This window comes from Orbicella faveolata, unplaced genomic scaffold (genome assembly GCF_042242905.1).
Source record: "Orbicella faveolata isolate gen_17 unplaced genomic scaffold, um_ofav_v1 contig_4, whole genome shotgun sequence".
NCBI lineage: Eukaryota > Metazoa > Cnidaria > Anthozoa > Scleractinia > Merulinidae > Orbicella > Orbicella faveolata.
This window is the reverse complement of record NW_028301569.1, coordinates 10,854,710-10,874,932: the sequence shown is the minus strand read 5'-3', so window position 1 is coordinate 10,874,932 and position 20,223 is coordinate 10,854,710. Positions and strand designations below refer to the sequence as shown.

Below are 20,223 nucleotides of genomic sequence, written 5' to 3'. Positions count from 1 at the left end.
CCATATTCACCGCTCGACAAGTTTGCTCTTATATTTGACAAGTGATCATTTTATTAGTATAGTTCAGAGAAGGACTTTTATGGCATCAACTCTCGACTTAAGCTCACATCATGAGAACTGTAGTTTAATAGAAAGAGAAAGCTTTCAACCTAACTGGGCGTTGAAGACTAATCAATAAGTTTCCGCAAGCAAGTCTGCTCATTAGCTTTAATATCCTGCATTTCAGCCACCTCCTTTGTCTAAAAGCAGCGCTTCGTTCTCCTTAACCTGACAAGCAAGAAGGGAAAACGAAGCGAGTGAAAATTGCGGGGCGAACAATTGTTTCCCCTAGCTTTTTCGCTCGACATATAGTAGGGGCAAAGAGGGCGGACTGCCTGTAGCTAGGCTACTACCTTCTATTGTCATGGAATTCAGGCTTCTCACACGATTTAATCTGTTTCCAAAGTGAACGTTTACAAAGAGAAACATTTGCTATTGTATTTAAAGGAAAGCATAGCTTGCGGACCATACATAAATTATGAATATAACGGAAAACCAATTCCGGAAGCATAATATTCACCGGTAGATGTGCTACTGAAACGTCATCAAGCAGGAAGAAATTCAAGGATGGGAGTTGATCACAACAACATTTCAACACAATTAATTGCCAAGCAGTGTATACTACAACCTGAACTGGTTCCTCGACGTCATCTTAAATATAATTGGCGGGCAGGGTAGCTGAATGGTGACTTAATTCTCACAATATCAGTTTTTTTAATTTTTAATTTTTTATTGTTTTTTTTTAACTGATTTTTTTTTCCTGGACAACCATGAAAACTCCTGGGACAAGTCTCGCCAGTCAAAATCCACCCTATCGCTTCACGAAATGGCCAAGCAAGTAAAAGCACAACATAACTATATAGCGTCAAAAATGTAAGGCAGCCGGTACGCCGGAGGCATTTGAAAACGCAGCTTTATTTCTACGGTTAGGCTTGTACCGTCCACACTAATTAATCCGCCACGAAAACGGAGCTTTTTGAAAACGCTCTTCAAACCGGAGGAATTTGAAAACGCCGAATTTTCGTTTTCGTGTGGACTGAAAACGTTTTGAAAACGAAGCTTTTCGGAAACGATGGCGTCAAGATAATCATGTCATTTCCCTATCAACCGAGTTTTCCTCAAACACAAATTCAACTGAAATGACCGGTGATTGGAGCGCGTATTCAAATCCCTCCGGCGTCTTGTGGATGGAAAACATGTGATGCGTTTTCAGAGTAAAACCTCCGTTTTCAAATTCCTCCGTCGTAGTGCAGACGGGGTCTTTGAAGTCGTGCATTCAATCCGTCCGCTTTGAATCAATTAAAGTGAAGTAGCTTGGCTCTCGAAAAACTCCTGACTTTGGATGCTATATCTGCATTACAATTGATATTATTCAGATTGCGGTTTGTGAACCAGTCATGGTTGACAAAAGTTAAACAATACAACGATTGAAAATGTTTGTTCAGGGATCTGTCCACGCCCAAATAAAGAATTTGTGGACCATTTAACTTGTAAATTAAACATAACTGTACGCGCAAATTGATGATCTATGCGCAACTTCTCCTAAACTTGTAGCAAACAACACGCAACAAAGATGCGCGTTTACGAGCTTGCGCGTAACTCCGTTTTCCCACTGCACAGGAAGCTCTGGCATTTTACCACGACAGTAAACCGGATCGCGCACATTATCAGCCTATGCATGGCAACGCACGTTTTTATTGGGAGTGACAACAATGTAACGTTAAAAAAAACAGTGACATTGTTACTCTCTAAATAGGGCGACCGCTGATGACGTCATGGTTTACCTTTTTTGTGGATCATTAGGTACCATATGCCAGATACAAATTGACTCCAAACAGTTAAAGAGCTCTCTGAAACTAAGTAATTGATTAGATTTGTAGCTTTTTTAGTGTACTATTGAAGAAGGCTCGATTAGCAGCCGCTGTTCGGGAAACCTCCCAGGGGAGGAGACTCCCTTATAAAAAGAACGGGGGTGTTCGTCGTACCTTTTAGGGGTTAAACAAGCGGTTTTGGTATCTCTTCGGGTACTCAGCCTCAAAGTCCACAGCGGGAGCTTCTGCAGTACCTTTTAGGGTATTGAGCCGAAAAAATATCACAGCAGACAATGTGTTGTTATAGAATTGGTGTACCCTTAGGGGTGAAAAATTTTCAAGCCACGCCCCACAAAACACGATCTTGGTACCTCTGAGGGGTTCTTTTCAAAACTTCCCAGTAGCATTCCCGTACTCTTTATATGGGAGTGCCCCCGGACGCTCCTCTCTTCGGGTAGGCACAGAGACAGGACTTAAGAGGGCAGTGAAAATCGAGCTAAATATTGAAGAGGATATTGGCTTTCAAAACTGAACACGAATTTATTACCCTTGTTGAAGTTCTTTCTTCCTTGTCTTAAAAGAGAGACAGACTTGATTAGTGATCCCCTACTGTCCTATTTTGCTTCGCCCCCCAACCGAACCCATTTACTGTAAAATGATACACAACAAAGCATGAAACAACAAAGAAAGAAAACTTTCAGTAACGAAACCAAATTTATTGAAACTAATCAAATAAAACCTTCATTTTCCTTTGAAACGGGAATATAATGACTCAGTATATAAATGTTTAACTTCGAGGAACTTAGTTTGGGTTGTCACGCAATGCTTCTTTCGCGCTGCGTGATGCATTGCTTGACGCTCAAATGAAGGAATGGCTCAGGGCTTGAATTCAAATACACTTAGGCAACACATTTTGATGAAAATTCGCAGTCTCTAGTTACTTTCAGAATGAATGTATATGTTGTTCTTGTAGATCTAATGAGTTGAAATCCTTTAAAGAAAGTTCTGTCTATTGAAGGTTTGTTCTAATAGTTGCCATAATGACCGAAGAACTCAAAGGGCTTGTTGTTAGGAGCACAAGTCGACGTTGTCTTCGGAGATCCCAAAGTGTCGATATCGGCTCCTTTTTCTGTGGGCTTGATCACAACCCCATCATAAGAGCTCATAGAAGGATCTTCTTCAAAGTAGCTAAAGGGCCTCAGATAAAAGCTTGCGGAGTTCCCTGGGGTCGCTGTATTAGGAACATCTTCAGAGTGCATCACGTGCATCATTCCAATGGTTACCCAGGCAACCAGATCTTCATGGTCGATGTTCTCGCCATCAACGAACTTGCTGAAGTCTAACACAGGGTCAGCCATGTCAAGTTGATTATAGATACACGAGCTCTTCTCCTCGTCCTCTTTTCGCTTGGTCACAGTCATTTGGTTCAAAGACCACGCCGCGCCCCTTATCATTGGCCAGTTTAGTGGGTACATCTGTTTCATCATGTCCCGGATTTGAACGCGGTAGCCGCGATAGACGCCAAAGCTGTTTTTCTCATTCTTGTTGTAGAAGTTCAACAGGGTGGGAGTCTGAAAATTGTAGTTGTACACGGCGTTATCTTCGGTCGTCCGCACTCGTCGCTTTAGAACCTTCTGCACGTGGTAGTCACCAGGGAACCAAGGATTGGTGATGTTTTCCAGTTCGACCTCAACAGTTTCGTGAGAATTTGTTGTGCCCAGGATGTCCATGTCAACTTTGTAGTTGAAGATGTGGTCGTGCAGGCTTCCCGCCATTTTGGGATGGATCTGATATGCGTATGGGTCTTCGTCTGGAGTATAGAAGGTCGTTTGAGCATAGCCGCTGGTGGTGGTCCTGACCTCCAACACTCCATTAGGATAGAAGATGTAATCAAGGACATAATCATAGTTGTATGTTGTTGAGGCTGTGCGCAAGATGAGTGCACTTCCAGGGACCCCACCGTAGAAATTGTAACTGCCTTTGAAATCTGTATCGTAATGTCTACGCAGGGGAATCCCCATGTCCTGTTCAAACACGCAAACGGCGTTCTTGTACACGGCCGGGTCTTTTCGTCCAATGAAATGCGTCAGATCAAAGTATGTGGCCGTGTTAGGACAGTCAACACCACGCAGCAGCTCAAAACTCATGGAGCCCATGTTCCAAGCAGTATCGAGGAAATTTGTGAACATCGGTTTGGGAGCCCAGCCAGAATAGAACGCTTCAGCTTCCTGTGGGCTCAGTTCGTAGACAATCCTCTGATCTTTGAACTTTATGTCAAACAGCTGGATACCGGAAGAGGTGCGAGACCGGAAGTCAAAACTCCAGCCCATGTATTCCACATGGCGTCCGCTGACCGTGTACCGCTTCCCATCAGGCTCGTATATCTGGGGGTTTCTCAAGGGCTTTGGGGGTTGTGGGGGCCCCCGGCGTTCGTAAGAGGAAAACTTCCCTTTATCCGCAGGGGCAGCAACAAACATCTTTGATCCAGCGTTGAAGGCATTCAACAAATCTGTGACATTGTCATAAGTTGCGTTATTGTAAAATATTTTGTCAACTTTCCAGAGTGACACATCATTCCCTCCGGTCTCCAAGAGAATTTCAAACCCGACGGGATGAATGTAATACCCGATCAAGTCCCTCATCAGCCATGTCCAGGTTTTTCGTTGGTTAATCTTGAACGTACTCGGTGCAGCTAGACCCCATGTTAAGCAGCGCTCGTTGCAATCCCACATCTTATAGCCGTCATAACTCTCTTCGAGCAGCGCATCTACTTGTTTGGTCAAGTTGCGTATCATTTTGTCCATTATATCAATCTCTTTAGGGTCGGGGAATCGCGAGTTGAACGGAATCGGATATTTCTGCCCTGGACCAGTTGTTTCTTCATGTTTAGTCGGTTTATCTACCGGGCTCACGAGGTATTCTCTCACATCTGGGACGTTTTTTCCTCCATTGTAGATAATCACTCGAGCCTTGCGCTCGGGTTTCTGGGCGTTGCCATCGAGGTAAGCGAGCGCGTCGGCTTTAGGAGGTTGCTGCAGCTCAATCAAATAAATGTAGTTGTCGTTGATGTTCGCATCTTCATAAGCTTTCACATTCAGGGACGGTTCCTTAATAATGTAATCTCGTACGGCAATGAGTTCCTCTTTGGATAAATCATCGTACAGACCTCTCGAGCGGACCGTAGTTGGTGCTGTCAACTCCGTGGTTTCCGGGCAGAAGTCGTCGGCGCCGAAGGACGAGCCATTTTCCACAGGTTCCTTGTTATTTCTCGTGGCGACCACAATTAATGCGATGAGCAGAGCTAGAGATAATAAAGCGAGAACAGCGACCAGGATTTTCAAGATGAGGTTTGTTTTGTCGCCCTCCTTTGCCATTGTTGTAACAGCTTGCCCAGATCCGTCGGTTGTGACCCCTTGCAGATAACGTGCACGTACACACAAATACTCTTGTTACAATACACACAGTAAGAGTATCAGGCTAACATTACCCCAATCGCAGAAATAATCTCCCAGGGGGACTCCCATATGAAAAGGATGGAGGGGGGGGAGGGGATGTTCGTCGTTCCGCTTTTGGTACCTCTTGGGATATTCAGGACATTCAGCCTCTAAAGGTCTACAGCGGGAGTTTTTACAATACTCTTTGGGACATTGAGCCGAAAAAAAATATATGACTGGAGATGAATGTGTTGCGTTAGAATTGTTACGATCTTACTATAAGGATGAAAAAAATTTCAAGCCGCGCCCACAAAACAGGATCTTGGTACATCTAAGGACCAAAGGGGTTCTTTTCAAAATTTCCAACGAGCACTCCCGTCCCCCGTCCCCCGTCCTTTTCGGGGAGTTCCCCCGGAAATAATCTACATCTTGAATGGAATTACTTGACACTTTCGCCAGACTGTTCATTCTCTTGAACAATACCGCGGTTCAGTCACGATTCAAACTGTGATAAAGCAACATTGATGAGGCGATTTTCTAGGTGAAGACACTGGGATTTTGAGAAAGGTTACTGTAAGATTCTACATTTTCAGGGCTTGTTTACTATCATCGCCCAGCGCGGTAGTTTCCCATTATCGAGGAGATCACTTCGGCATGACTAGCCGCGCCTATCTCGGCGCGCCAACAATCAAAACACGCAAGCAATACACACGAGCGACACTGCAACGGTTACTATTTTGTTTCTAAAATAGCTTGTTTCAAGTTATGTCGAGGGTAGGAAGACATTGTAAAGCAAAAACCGAAAAATTTCTAGAGAACAATTCCAGACTAGAGAAGGGGTGAAGACAGCCCTCTAGCATTCAAAATCTGATCGGTTTACCGTTGGCCTTTCCTGTCAACACTCGATGTTACAATGTAAAGTCAAGGAGCATTGCTATCATTGAAATTATTTCCAGCACTCTGTAATGGTAAAGCGAAGTAGTTTTGGAATATCAAAATATAGACTTCGCCTTGGTTTGCAAAGCTACTTCTGAGGAGAAATGAGGTTAGTTTGGGAGAGAAAAACAACGGTTTCAGACTGTACTCGTCTGTTTGGGTTTTCTCGAAATTTTTCCGCATCAAACTCCGAGAACCACACACTCCCCTCTCCAGCCAACTTATAGACTAAATAAGGTTTTTCATTGTTTATCTATTTTTAAGGTGACCTTTCAATTTTACAGTATACGCACGCGTGTCGTACAGTTCTTTCGTAATCATGCATGTCAGTGGTGCGGAACGAAGACCACGGTGTTAAATCGTGACAAAGGGTATTGTGCAGCACTTCAGAAGTAATGCACGCAAGCTAATTCTGTTAAAATTGCGGAACGAATGGGCCATTTTCGATCTAATATGCTTTCAACTTAGCTCCGAGGATTATGGAAATGATGAATCAAAGAATTGACAAGTTGGAGACAGCCCAGCTGGTGGTACCCTCCCAGGGTCCTCCTAAGCAGACGTTGTTCGGGCTCGTCACGCGTTCATTCTGCAGGATAAGATAAGATGGTGGTAGCCATAGACAGAGAAAGCAGAAGATAACCCTCTCTTGTCATTTACGTACAAGAAAACATTAGTGTTCATAAAGTTTTTGCGATGTAGATGACAAGAGTTTGAGTCATTTGAAGATGATCTCCAATCGAGTCCGATCCGAGATGACGTGTTCACCTCTCATGGCCAGAGTTTAACATTAAACTCACAACAGAAGGGTGTAAGACGCATTGTATTGGCATTCTGTTTTTAAGTAAATAAAGATTGTTGTTACGTGAAAAAAAATAACGAAAATGGCATTTCAGTGAAGATTGTTGTTACAAAAAAAAATCACCATCTTCACTTATCATTGTTGTTACAGTTTCAAATTCTTGACTCGTCGGCTGTTTTTTCCCGAGTAACTTGACATTTCAGTATGCTGTACCAATAAAGCCTTGTTATTTTAAACTATCATGATATCAGGTATAGACTGCAAAACAGTCGTATATTTTGCGAACGCGAGAGACGGTCAATATTCGAACGAAAGGTCTGGAGCGAGTGTAAAAACGGCGAGGAAGAATGGGGAGAGAAAAACGGGCGTGTGAGGCTCGCGCACTTCACACGCGAGGATCGCGCCTTTCGAAAACGTCCGAAAACGACTGGTTTGCAGTCCATATCAAGTAATAATTCTGGAGTTGAGCCAAAGGACCTTTGAGGTGCATTCGACGCACTAGCAACTGTCCTGTCAAGAAAATGTGACAGGCTGCACTTGAAAGCGGATATGACCAGACGTCGATCGCTCCGTTATGTAACGAAACATTCACGCGGCAATGCTAAGTAGGAAGACTTATTGCACTTTGTGAAATGGTACTTCGCAAAGTACAGATTTTTCATTTCGCAAAGTAAAGATTTCATTTCGTTTCGTTTTGCAAAGTACCATTTCGCAAAGTACAATTAGCCAAGTAGGCATCCATTATTCAGCGGAAGTAAGACTAGAGGTATTAACGCTGATTTTCATAAAGAAAGTTGTAACTGCTACAGGTCCGTTTCCTTGTCATTGTTATTGCCTAATAACGAGCCCGGCTCTTTGCTGCCTGTATTGAAATCAGCTTTAGTAATAATCCCTTTAACATTTTCATCATGGCCACGACCATCATCGACAACGTCATCATCGTCTTTGTCGTTGGTATTGTCGACGTCTCCGTCTTCGTCTTCGTCTTCGTCTTCGTCTTCGTCTTCGTCTCCGTCTCCGTCTTCGTCTTCGTCTTCGTCTTCGTCTCCGTCTCCGTCTTCGTCTTCGTCTTCATCGGTTTCCGTAGAATCATCGCTCTCTTCAAATTCGCGTGGATCCGATGATTCCAGTCTCTTTCCTTGCTCGTTATTTCGTTCTTCTTTTAGAACCAGACTAGCAGCCAATTCCAGTTCCTCTAACTGCCAGGACAAGTCGCTTTTATGAATCTGGATCTAATGGACAGGGAAATACAAGGTATATAAACATTATCTGTACGGTTCGAGTGTTTTACACCAAATTTAATATTTCTACTTAAGAAAGGTTGAAAACAGCCTTTGCTATTACGCCTTTAAAATATCTGGATTCCGTTGGGGCAATGTGCAGTATAGAATGCAGAACAGCCGTTGCAATGGGAACAACACAGAAGCGAGTGTAGAGGCAAAGATATACCTAACTCGCGACAATAAATCAAAAGCTGCACAAGCTTACTATTTCAAATTGTATAAACAATTACCGAAACCATTCCCTTGCCTCGTTGTCTCGTCACACGAGACTCTCGCGAGGTAAGTTAGTCTCTTAGCTAAACTGAGGGAAAGGCACTAATTTGTTTAAGTGCTCTAGAATGTAACTGGAATTTTGATTACCTGCTGAAGGCCTTGCGCTAAAGAAGAAAGCTTCTTGCGGCTGTTCCAAGAGAAAGACGAAAGAAAACGATATCAAATATACTGACCACTGAACCACATCATCACTTGACCTTAATAGAATAAAATACAACACCGTTACAATCGTTTGAAAAAAGCCCCCTCCCTCGCGAAAAAAAAAACAGTGAAACAAAAAAGTTTGTGCTTTAGGCTAGAAGCTTGTGGGGCCCTGTTTATGAAACAAATACTGACAAAAACAATGCATACAGAAGCAGCAAAGGCTGACTAGCTGGCCAGGTGAAAGGCGGGATGCCCGGACTTAAGTCCAGTACACTACGCTAACCTGCCTCCGTTGGAAAGGATAACAAAACTCAAAAAGAAATATTACACAGGTTGCTACCTGGCTTTCTGAATCCAGACACAGTAATCGGTCAAGTAAAGTTCATTTAGCAGGAACCAAGGGTCCTCCTCACGACACAGGGAGTGGATTTCCAGTAAACACTTTAACAGCTGTCTACGACCTAGGAATACAATATAAAAGGCATTGATAATGGAGGGCATGTCCCAAGGATAGCACTCTTGTACACAGTTGCTTCACCCAATTTCCCTCAGGGGATAGTTACCCCATCACACGAATTACCTCCCAATGCAAAGTTGCCTCATCTTAAAGTCAAAGCTGCTCATATTATTGTCCCATACTTCACAGTTCCTCATCCCATCTCATCTCCCTGCAAAAAGCTCCCGCTGTGGAACTTTTGAGGCTGAACACCCTGAGAGGTACTAAAACTGCTTTCTAAACCCCCAAAGGGCACAATGAGCACCCCGCCCTTTTTATATGGGAGTCCCCCCAGAGAATTTATATTCCCCTGTGCACAGTTATGTCGCCCTTGAGATTGTTCTCCAGTTCAGCCTCCCACCCTTCAGTCCCCTAGGGGTTAGTATACCTTCTCCCTAATGATCATCTCCTATTACATGGTCACCCCATCCCAGGGGTTATTTCCCAACTTGTAGTCCTCATCCCTTACATTGTAATTCCCTGGGGTTCTTGTATCCTCTTCGCCCCAAGGATTATTTTTGGATACTAAACACGGTGGCAAATCCCACTTGTTGCAAAGTTTGTTCCCTGGAACAAAATCTGGATTTTTTAAAATTCACTTTTGAGCTTGCACACTTCAACTGGAATAAAAAGGTTACACTGTAAATGATACTTTTAAGAAGCATGACATTTACAAAATTGAATAGCCTGCGAACAGGCTCCCGGTTGGTTTTAGAGCGAGCTAGCTGAGTGTAGTCTAGGGCGAGTGGGACAAGCCAAGAGCGGTCTGGTGACAAGGGACCCACTCGCTTCGCTCGCGGATTCACGCTCCGACTCCCACTCACTTTGCTCATGGAATCACGCTTTTGCATGCCAAATTTTTTTTCCGCCCTCGCTGGGAGCCTGTTTGCAGGCTAAAAATTGAAGTACGGTGGAACCTTGTTAATCCAGTCACCAAGAGGCCACACAAATCTGGCCATATTAACCAGGTGGCCGTTAAAGGCAGGGTTCCACTGTAACTGCATAAATCCAACTCACATACCAAGTGTGAAGATTCTCTTGGTGTCCTCTAAAACTGCCATGACCAGTGACCAGTGGCGATAGAGAGGATAGGACAATGAGCGACGGACACAAGATATCACAACATCATAAATGCTGCTAAAAGACTGGAAACACACACAAAAAAAATCTGGTATCATGACCATCATTACTGCCACGTTAGATAAATTCAAGGATTGCAATTTGTAACATACTATAAATATCCTTGTATGAAAAAATATCCTACCTATTTTTCTAATAATTGCGGTGCCCCCCTTTATTCTAAGCCATATTTGTTTCTTTTCCTCTTTCCCAGGATCAAGGTAACAATCAAAATCAAAATTTTCAACAGAAAGTTTTGTTACAGTTGTAGATGACATCAACCTCTCTGAAAAAACCATCTTGTTACAACTTCAACGACATTCCAGAGTTTTATGTGAAGTAGATGTCAGAAGACTTCAAACATTGTCCAGACTTACAGACTCTTTACACAACTTGCAAATTTAGATCTTTGGGATGGGGTTCACAGTTTTGCCTTCTTAACCTTGAAATGTGCTGGACCTGTACAAGTTTTCAATTACAATTTTTCTTACCTCAAACCATGAGAATGTGGAACTTATTCTGGAAATAGTCCACGGTGATTCAACCTGGAAACAACAAATTAAATAATAATAATAATACTAATACTAATACTAATAATACTAATAATACTAATAACACTAATAATACTAATAACAATGATAATAATAATAATAGTGGAAGGCACCCTCTGGTCCAGTACATTTGAGAGCTACATTGCAGTACACTATAGAAAATTTAGGACTGAACACTGATCTTTGTGTTTACTGTTGTGATGTTGAGCAAGATGAAAAGTTTTGTTAAGAGCTTCTGCCTGTAAATTTTTGGATCAGATTAACTAACTAAGGGCTGTCATTAGAAGCCAGCAACTGATCATTATCACTAGCAACTATCTCAAATTCTTGGCAAAATTCTAGTTTTGTTCTGCAGCTAGCTTCTTCAAAATATTCTATAACATATATCTCTAGCAAAGCTGTGCTATCAAACTCACTACACTGTACATAAGTGTAGGGAAGTTTAGAGAGCACTTTAAAGAAGTATAATATTATGTTGCTCTTGGCCACACACAATTCTGTGGTAAAACTCCTCCCACTACTATGAACCACCCAAAACTGTAGTCTGTTTATGGTAAATAAACAATAGCCTCCATCTGGCACAAAAATATACTTGAATATTTGTCTGCAGGCATTACATGTATCTGTTCCAAGAAGTCAAAATGGAGGTGATTACCATGTTTATTATCCTTCAAATATTTTTGGCAACACCCAAGATCTTTGGACAATTGGGGAATATGACTTGGATGTTCCCCAGTTTTAGCTGGGGAATATTTGGTCATGGGACACATTTATAACCACTAATTATAACCACTAATATGAAATTATTAAGTGCAGGACTATGAAATATTTACCGTATTTTCTCCTTCTGTAGTCCGATGATTATATGTGTATGTGTATATAATGTCCACAAGACCAAGGAACAGTGGAAACTCCTCTTTGTCATCTAGAAGGTTTGAACTTAGTTAAGGTCATGTTACAGTTTATCTTTTATGGGGTAGCAAATAAGAGTGAAATATATTGCTTCCAGTATATTATTTAAAGAAATTTTAAAATGGGGCCAAAATTATGGTAAAATAATTTCATCAGCCAGTAAAAATGTACAAAATGTAAGGTAATATTCATTGTGACTTATTTAATAGCCACAAAAGTTATGAAATGTTAATTCAATATGTAAAGATTGAATAAGAATTTGGAGTGTAGGTGTTTGTAGAGGAAGGAAGACCAAAGAACCTGAAAAACGCCTCTGTGTAAGCTAAGAACCAACAACAAATGTACAGTGTAATGCCAGGTCTGGGATTTGACCACATTAGTAGGAGGCAAATACTCTCACAACGGCACAATTCCTGCCCCCCCCCCCCACACCCCCTCCCCCCTGGAAAAATGCTCGACTGTACATGTAAAGAAAAACTTTAGGTGACTCCTACAAGTCACTCTACAAAGTAAAAAGCCTGAAAATCCTTTTAAAAAAATGTAATTAAGGGTTTTCAAGGATAGGGCTTGTCTGAAAAGAGAGGATGAATAACGTTTTAAGGGAAATTTAAATGCAAAATTACAAACTAAAATTAGATTTCCAGCAAATTAAAACTACAGAACAAGAATAGTACAGAACGGTAACAATTTATTAAAATTGTATTTAACATTGTAATGTTGCACCCTAAAGGATATAATCCTTATTTGGAAGCCTTCTTAACTGGTCTTTCTCTTCATCTGTAAACTGAACTGAATAAAAACAAAGATGGCTCAAAAAGATGCTTTTATTTAATTATAAGAACCAACCTTAAGCTGTTATTCTACTCACCTGATAAAATTAATGATATTTTTTAAAAACTGTACAAGTACATGGAGATGTACCATAAAACACTACAGGGTTCACAACAATATTATTGTGGTAATTTTTCTCTATACTCGTTGATGTACCTGTTGTCTCATCAGCCCCACTTGAATGTTCTGTTTTATCCTGCAGAATAATTTAACAGAAAAGAAGACAGTATAATCACTCATCAGTATTGATAAAAATGTTTACAACATTTTGGAGGAGCAAAACTGAAGTACATGTAAGCTGCTAAATTTCAATAACTTTTTATTATTAATATAAATAAAAAAGTTGAAAGTAGATGTCTTGGGAAACTTTTCATTTAGATGTCACGTCTGGGACAAAGAAAAAAATCTAAGATCTTGACAGAGGTAAAACTTGTGACCTTCATCACACTGGGCAGATGATACAACCACCGAGTGAGACTGGTGACAAGCCACAGGTCATTTACTATGTTCCTTATGACATGCGTCCAGCATGCCAAGTGCAAGAGGATCACCAAATTATGTCAAAAGTGTCCTGCATTTTTTTTTTTTGCGCTAAATGATAGTTTTCCTAGCTCTTTCTGTTATAAACATTTGTTTAATTCATTAGCTTTGCATGTATGCATGTAAGTACAGTGTAGCTCTTAATTAAGTCTTTCTTGTATCTTGTTACATGAGTGCATACAGTGGTACAATGTTTCTTGTAAATGTTGTACTGGTTCAGAAACTAATTGTACCATGGACAAAACTGAACTATATGTACAACATAAACAAATGAAAAACTAATTCTTATTAGCCTTTAACAATTCACATAGCTGCAAATGAAATGTACCTTGGAAAGGTTTTCTTTGTATCGCAGATATTCGACCTCCCAAGGTGGCTTGTAGTCCAGGAGATGTTGAATTTGATCTTCATTAAAATAATCAGCCCTGATTTTGTTAAAAAAAAAAAAACATAATTACAATTATATATCAAAGGTGAGTTCCAGGGTTTTCATTAGCAGATAGCTGGGCATAACCCAGAGGCTGGTCTAATGAAATTAAAGTGTTTTCTTACTATTTATCTTTTTTAAATTTATTGTTCTCACTACCTTTATTACATTTGAACCTTACTTTACAGACACCCTGATAATATGGACGTCCCATTATGGAAAACTTTGGTTTTGGTCCTAACTTAGATATTTTCTTGTAATTAACTCTCTTGTGAGGCTTCAGCTGAAAATAACACTGGAATATTTTGTTTGGTTTCGTATGTATGTTGTTTGTATAACTGAATTACAAATCCTTCACAAAGCTGTTCTTGTGTTTTTTGTTTTTTTTTTTTTAAGTCTCGAAGATCTTTACACCTTGGATTCCCAGTTACATTTATAATAAATCCCTTACAGATAATATTCCTCATCAAACTTGATGTCCTCAGCTGCAAGCCTGGCTTCTCGTCTTTCTTTCAGGGTCATAGAGTCAGGATCAGTTATCTCTGATATCTCATGAAGTTCTGCCTGTTGTTAAATAACATAAATTACATACATTTACCATAAACAGCATGACATCATCACAATAACACATTCAGTTATTTTGTTAAATTGGTTTACTTAGTGTATGCATGATTTGTATAATTCTTACAAAAGAGTCTTGATTGTTTGAACACTAAGATCAGTTGGATCATCATCATCATCACAACAATCACCATCAGCATCATCCATTCTTGTTGCGCCATGACACGCCTAAGGCCTCAATGTCAGTTGGATGCTATAGTTTCCTGTTAGTAATCCCTCATAAGACTGTCAAATTTACATGCACTGCTGTAATAGCATCACTACATACACTCTTTTGTAGCATAAGTGATAAATTAAATGGACAGTGATACTACGCATTCAAGTAAAACTGTAAAAAATAACTTACAGCTCTGCTACTTTTGTCACAAATTATCTCAACAAGGTAAAAGGGTCCTTTCTTTGTTTCACTTGCAAGGCATTTTGTCCCAGCAGCATTTTTATTTCCAGTTCATACTCACTTCCCGTCCTTTAAATATTCCACTCTTTTGATTGGCAAATCCATATTTTGTATTCCCAAGGCTGGTGTCTGGATTTTCCTGAAGGATAAATTAGGGAGATTTTTTAGTCAATGTAACATGCATGCTATGTACAATTATAAAGGGTAGAAATTTACTGGTATGAAGCAATACTTGCTCTGCTGTTAAAAATGCACTTCTAAAAACAATTTTTTCACTTTTGTGCAAAAATCAAAATAATGTAACGCTTGAGTGTTCTAAGTAAACTTTTTATAAGGCAAGTGTGCAATGATTTCATACATAATAATACTACCTGATGCAATGTTGCCAACTGTTGATCAAATTCCCAGTCAAAGTTATTGTAATCATCATCATCATCATCATCATCATCGCTGCTACTCTCATTTTCTTGATTATTGTCTTTACATCTGTCATCACTGCCTTCAATACAATAGATTTATCAAAACTCAATAAAACATAGTAACCCTGAAAACAGTAATAGGTAGCATGTTAAACTATGCGTCATGGCATCTGGGTTTGAGTGCTGGGAGGAGTCATTTTGCTGTGCAATCTTCAGCATGGCGCTTAACCTCTCACATAACCTCACTTGTAATAATTTTGTAAAGAAAATGCAGAAACAACATTGATAATAGCATACCAACAACTTCAATGAGGGGTTTAATTCCCACAGGGGACTTCTTTCTTGGTGCCAAAAGTGTTGTTAATAGGTCCAGGTTCTCAAAAGTCTCTCCAGGATGTAGCTTGGGAAGCTTAATTGTGAATGTCCCTGCAGTATTGAAAAATTGGATTCTTTATTCTACAATGCCCTGGCAATAACGTATTTGGTGGTAAACCAGCCGAAGTTCAGACCAATCATGCACAACAGGGCTCAAAAAAAGTGTCGTCTAGTCGTCCCAGACAAGTAGATTTTCCTGCTAAGCAAGTAACATTTCAGTCTTACTTGCCTGACGGGCAAGGGCCCAGGTAAGTCATCTGCCAACTAAATAAAAAAAGTAAACTAAGACTTGCCCAGGACAAGCAAAATTTGAGAGCTGCTCGTCCAAAGGGTGAACTCGAATTCAAGTTGGTTTCAAGCCCTGCACAAGTGATAATATTTGATGGATTACAATTTTGGATAGGTAAGAATGGTTGCACATACAGTCAAACCTCTGGTTGTGACCACCTCTCGTAAGCAGCCACCTCTCCTCAGCAGCCATAAGTAATTCCATAAATAAAGACCACAAATACCAAAAGTTTCCAAGTCAAATCACCATACATATATTTGGAACCTCTTGTAAGCAACCACCTCTCATAAGCGACCGTGACCACTTTTAGAGCTACAAGTTTGACATTTTCCTTTGTTTTTAACCTCCTGTAAGTGACCACTTGACAGATAATAAAGGGGAAATAAGATAATAAGGTGTGGTAACCTTATCGCATATTTCCTGGGTAGTACAGGAGATGGAAATTTCTCACTGAGAAGTACCGGATTTTTACTTGAAATTGACTTTTCACTTGAATAAAACATTTATAACATGGGGTACGTATCTGCAGTTAGTATAGGTAATCATATGGTTTTGAGTTCAATTTGGAATTAATTTGCACGAGTGAGTTTTTCAAAAAGCTGAAATTGCATGAGCCGCTTCAGAGCTTTATATCGTGAACCCAAAACAATACCTGGTATCAAAATTTCCTACCCAAAAAAACACAAGACTTAAATACCTCAGTACTGGTTTATTCAATCAAACAGACTCTTCTAATGAAAGATTTTACATCAATAAGCTAATGAAATTAGTATGCCCATTAATGCCTCTTCATCCTCCCTTGTGCTCCACATAATCACACAGGTCTTCACTGTGACACTACAGTATATTGTTTTTAAGACCTAAAAGAAAACTGTGACAGATCTTTTGACCGAAAAAAATACTGAGGGTGTAAATTTTCAACCCAAAAAGTATGTCTGAGTACCCCTACTGGGGCCCACAGTACATGTTCTGTTGCAACCAGACTTCATTTCTTTACCTTTCTCAACATCATATGATGCTGACTCCCTTCCATCTTCAACAATCTCTCCTGGTAAATTAAGCCTAAGACAAAAATACAATTTTAAGCTATATAAAATTGATCCAAAGTATTGATGTCTCCTGAAGTCTTGCCTTGGCTTACACTTAACTAGAAGTCTATATCTATACTTTGGCATTTCAAAGAAATCAGATGGCTATACATCAGTGTATTGTATGACAGTTATGTCACCGATCAGAGATCTTAGCGAGACAGGGTGGAATGCAGGGCCAAGCTCAGGTGGGTGAGTTACTGAGTGGGGAATGTAGATCATTTACAGTAGCCCCCAAGTTAATTAACCCCTGGTCAGTTAGGATCATGTGTACTAATGGCATCCATGGTCGAGTGTCGATCGATACTCTTGATCAATACCCTTGATAGGCTTCTTGATCAAAGCTTGATCGATATCCTGATCGATACTCGGTGGAAACTCTTTTGACACTTGACCAACAGTTGGTTGATAATCGGCTGAGTACTGTCGACCGACTCATTTGAATTGATCAAAAATTAGTCAACTCTGGACCAACTGGCGACCGAGATGTCGATGGAGTGTCGATTGAGTATAAATCAAGGGTATCGATCGAGGGTATCGAGCAACACTCGACCACGAATGTCTTTAGTACACATGATCCATCAGTTAGACGTTAGCCCCCAAATAAGACTTTTATGCTATACCGTGCACCAACATGAGAGCAAATATGTGGAGGTTTTGCACCTAGTCGTGTTCACCCCAACCATCCGCTCTCCTATTCACTAGAAATAGTCAGTGTATTCGACCTCTGGTTGGGGGCTAACCGACTAGTGGATAATTGGCTTTGAACGAATGAATGAATGAAAACTTTATTAACGTGTCAGTGCATTTAGCCATAGATTAGCTATTAAATTGGGGACACCTAACTAAAGTCAATAGCTAATAACTAGTTTACTAAAATAACTAGTTTACTAAATGACTGGATAATAGTATCCCATGCATAGTATCCCAAATTTTAAGTGCTGTGGCTACATGTCCAGCAGTTGGACAGGTTTTTTAGAATACTCCGTGTCCGGCAGTTAGACTTAGAAATTTTTTTATTAATTAAACCACCGCAAAAACAACTTTAAGACAGGTGACCCGAAGAGGAATTGAACCCGGGTCGCCGGCATGGCAAGCGATGCTCCTAACCACTGCGCCACAGCAACCGGCTGGCATATTTCGGAATTTTTTAATTATTATAGAGTTACCCTTAGCATTATTGAAAGCTAACTGTACACAGGCTAACCGGAGAGCTATTTAGGCTAACCGGAGTGCTATTCAGGCTAACCGGAATGCTTTTTAGGCTAACTGCAGTACTTTTTTAGACTAACTGCAGTGCTTTTTAGGCTAACCGGACAGCTATTCAAACGTTTTGACTGCCGGTCACTTTATGATAGTCTACGTTATAAATCCCAATATACCGGGTGCCGGGCTCACCAAAATTAGTATTCAGCCATATAAACAAGGATTTGACATTGTTAACTACAAGTTTTAAAAAATAATTTTGACTGCCGGACACGGAGTATTTTGAAAAACCTGTCAGGCTGCCAGACATAGAGACACAGCGAATTTTAACATAGTTCAAGAGCAAAACTTATAACTTATGTTTATTTGTCACATGCTTACCTTAGGAAGTATGGCTTGACATAAAATTTAAATTCCGTGTCGTTAATGCAGAAATCGACATCGGCAGGCTACAGAATGATGCATATCAGTTTAAAAAAAAATACATTCGAGAGAGTAATGCTAACCTAAAGTTAAGACGATCGATATATTTTGCAAACAGAAACAATTTTCCCACGTGCATGAAGTGCTCACAATATGATTCCTTATCATTCATACCTTGACATACGGAGTCTTGATGATGACTACAACAAACTCATCATCTTGGCTCAGTTCAAAGACTGGAGTAAGCATTTTTCAGAGGACTATCCTGAATCCAAGACCATTGTTGAACTTTGCTAGGCTCGGAAAGTTCTAACATTTGTCAATTCGTCCAACTTCACCGCCATCTTGTTTTCCAGACTTCTCGCGGTCTTACCTTACCTTAGAATCCAGACCTCCAAGACAAGTCGACCTGAAGATTTAACCTCTTTCAAGAAATTTTTGTGGAGCTTTCGAACGAGAACTATTCACAACTTTTTAAGATAAAAAAACTCTTAGATTGATGTTGACAAACGCCGAATTCCACTGAAAAGACGTATGGCGTAGAAAAGCCCGTGCAAATTCGTGCAAACTAAACGAGGTAATTAATCCTTAATTAAGGAGCCAATGGAAAACCAGAACTGACCCACGTGGGACAAAAGTGACTTCAAATTGACAGGTCTGAAGAAAAATCCTTTTTTCCCTGTTATATAAATGCGAAAAGGGAACTTTCGTAACTCCACCATCAGACACCTGTTTAACAAAATAAAAAAAAAAATAGCTTTGAACAGTAAAAACAACTAACAAAGTTAGAAAAAGATTTCATTCATGTTTGCCAGGACAATTAAAAAACAACAACTAATGAAGTATGATATAAAAAAAAGCCCGTGCATTGAAGCAACCAATGAACGGAGCGTATTTTCCCACGTGGTGAAGAGGTTAAGGGCGCAGTTTGCAAAACTTTATTCATTCATCGCGAGGAAAGATGACAAACACCGCCACAACATTGTGTTGACGCAAAATATTTGCTTAGAAAAGTCGCGTTTTCCTTCCTTGGCCAACTATTTTAAGTTGTGACCGCCGTAAACAACAGTTTCAAAGCTGCTGAGGCTAAGTGAAGAGAAAAAAAAGGTCAGTTTATTTATGTTATTTTGCAAATTTTAAAAGATTGAATGCATGGAACTAAACCACTCATGTGGTAACACCCAAGAAACTAATTTTGCAGCCCGGAATGTACTTTACGTAAAGGTTTTCGTGCATAACATGAAAAACGTTTCTTTTACTGATATGTGGCGTTTCTTCTTTTCATTTCACAGAATTTTTCACCGAAAATGAGAGAAGTCTGACATCAATATGTTGCAGCTTCATACTGAAGCACGCTTCTACGGCCATGTTGAAAAACTACAGCGTGCCGCGTTCAAATCATCCAGTCCCCGAGTTTTTAAGGTGAAGCTTTATTCCATTGTTATCACAAAACAAAAAATTACACTTTTTCCAAACAATTTCTCAAGGTTCTTTTCATTCATAATTTAAAAATTAAGAAAAATGTTTGCTGTAAGCTTGAAGATTTTTAACCAGTCGTGGAATTTCTCTCGCGGGAAATGCAGCTGTTGAATTAAACGAGGAATATATCTCGTTTCTGGGGATTAGACAAATTGAGTAAACGTTTTAGAAAGGTTAAATCTCTCTGTGAGAATTCCTTCACTATTTTTTTATTATTATTATTATTATTATTTGGGATTTGTTTTTTCTGCTTAGCAAATTTTGGCGCCTTACTCCACTTTTAGTGAAAGCTCTTTTTCATGGTTAAATGCGAGCTACCAATTTTTTTAAG

General features: G+C 40.0%; 1 protein-coding gene and 1 pseudogene across 2 annotated transcripts; both read right to left on the bottom strand.

Annotated features, from left to right (window-relative positions):
• Positions 1-2,545: 2,545 nt before the first annotated feature.
• LOC110059515 (diamine oxidase [copper-containing] pseudogene) lies at positions 2,546-5,282 on the bottom strand (annotated as a pseudogene).
• A 1,171-nt stretch (positions 5,283-6,453) lies between these two features.
• LOC110059516 (protein SHQ1 homolog) lies at positions 6,454-19,182 on the bottom strand. Of its 2 annotated transcripts, XM_089276048.1 has the most exons (16): positions 18,588-19,181; positions 18,372-18,439; positions 16,694-16,758; positions 15,330-15,458; positions 14,985-15,112; positions 14,675-14,752; positions 14,047-14,159; positions 13,497-13,593; positions 12,785-12,824; positions 12,533-12,586; positions 11,719-11,819; positions 10,826-10,879; positions 10,237-10,360; positions 9,060-9,180; positions 8,663-8,702; positions 6,454-8,251 (listed from the first exon to the last, which is right to left on the bottom strand). In XM_089276048.1, the coding sequence occupies exons 1-16, from the start codon at positions 18,660-18,662 to the stop codon at positions 7,823-7,825; spliced, it is 1,716 nt and encodes a 571-aa protein (XP_089132174.1). In that variant the 5' UTR covers positions 18,663-19,181; the 3' UTR covers positions 6,454-7,822. The 2 variants fall into 2 exon arrangements, with proteins under 2 accessions (XP_089132174.1, XP_089132175.1); XM_089276049.1 differs by lacking the exon at positions 15,330-15,458 and having other exon boundaries at positions 18,588-19,182.
• Positions 19,183-20,223: the final 1,041 nt, after the last annotated feature.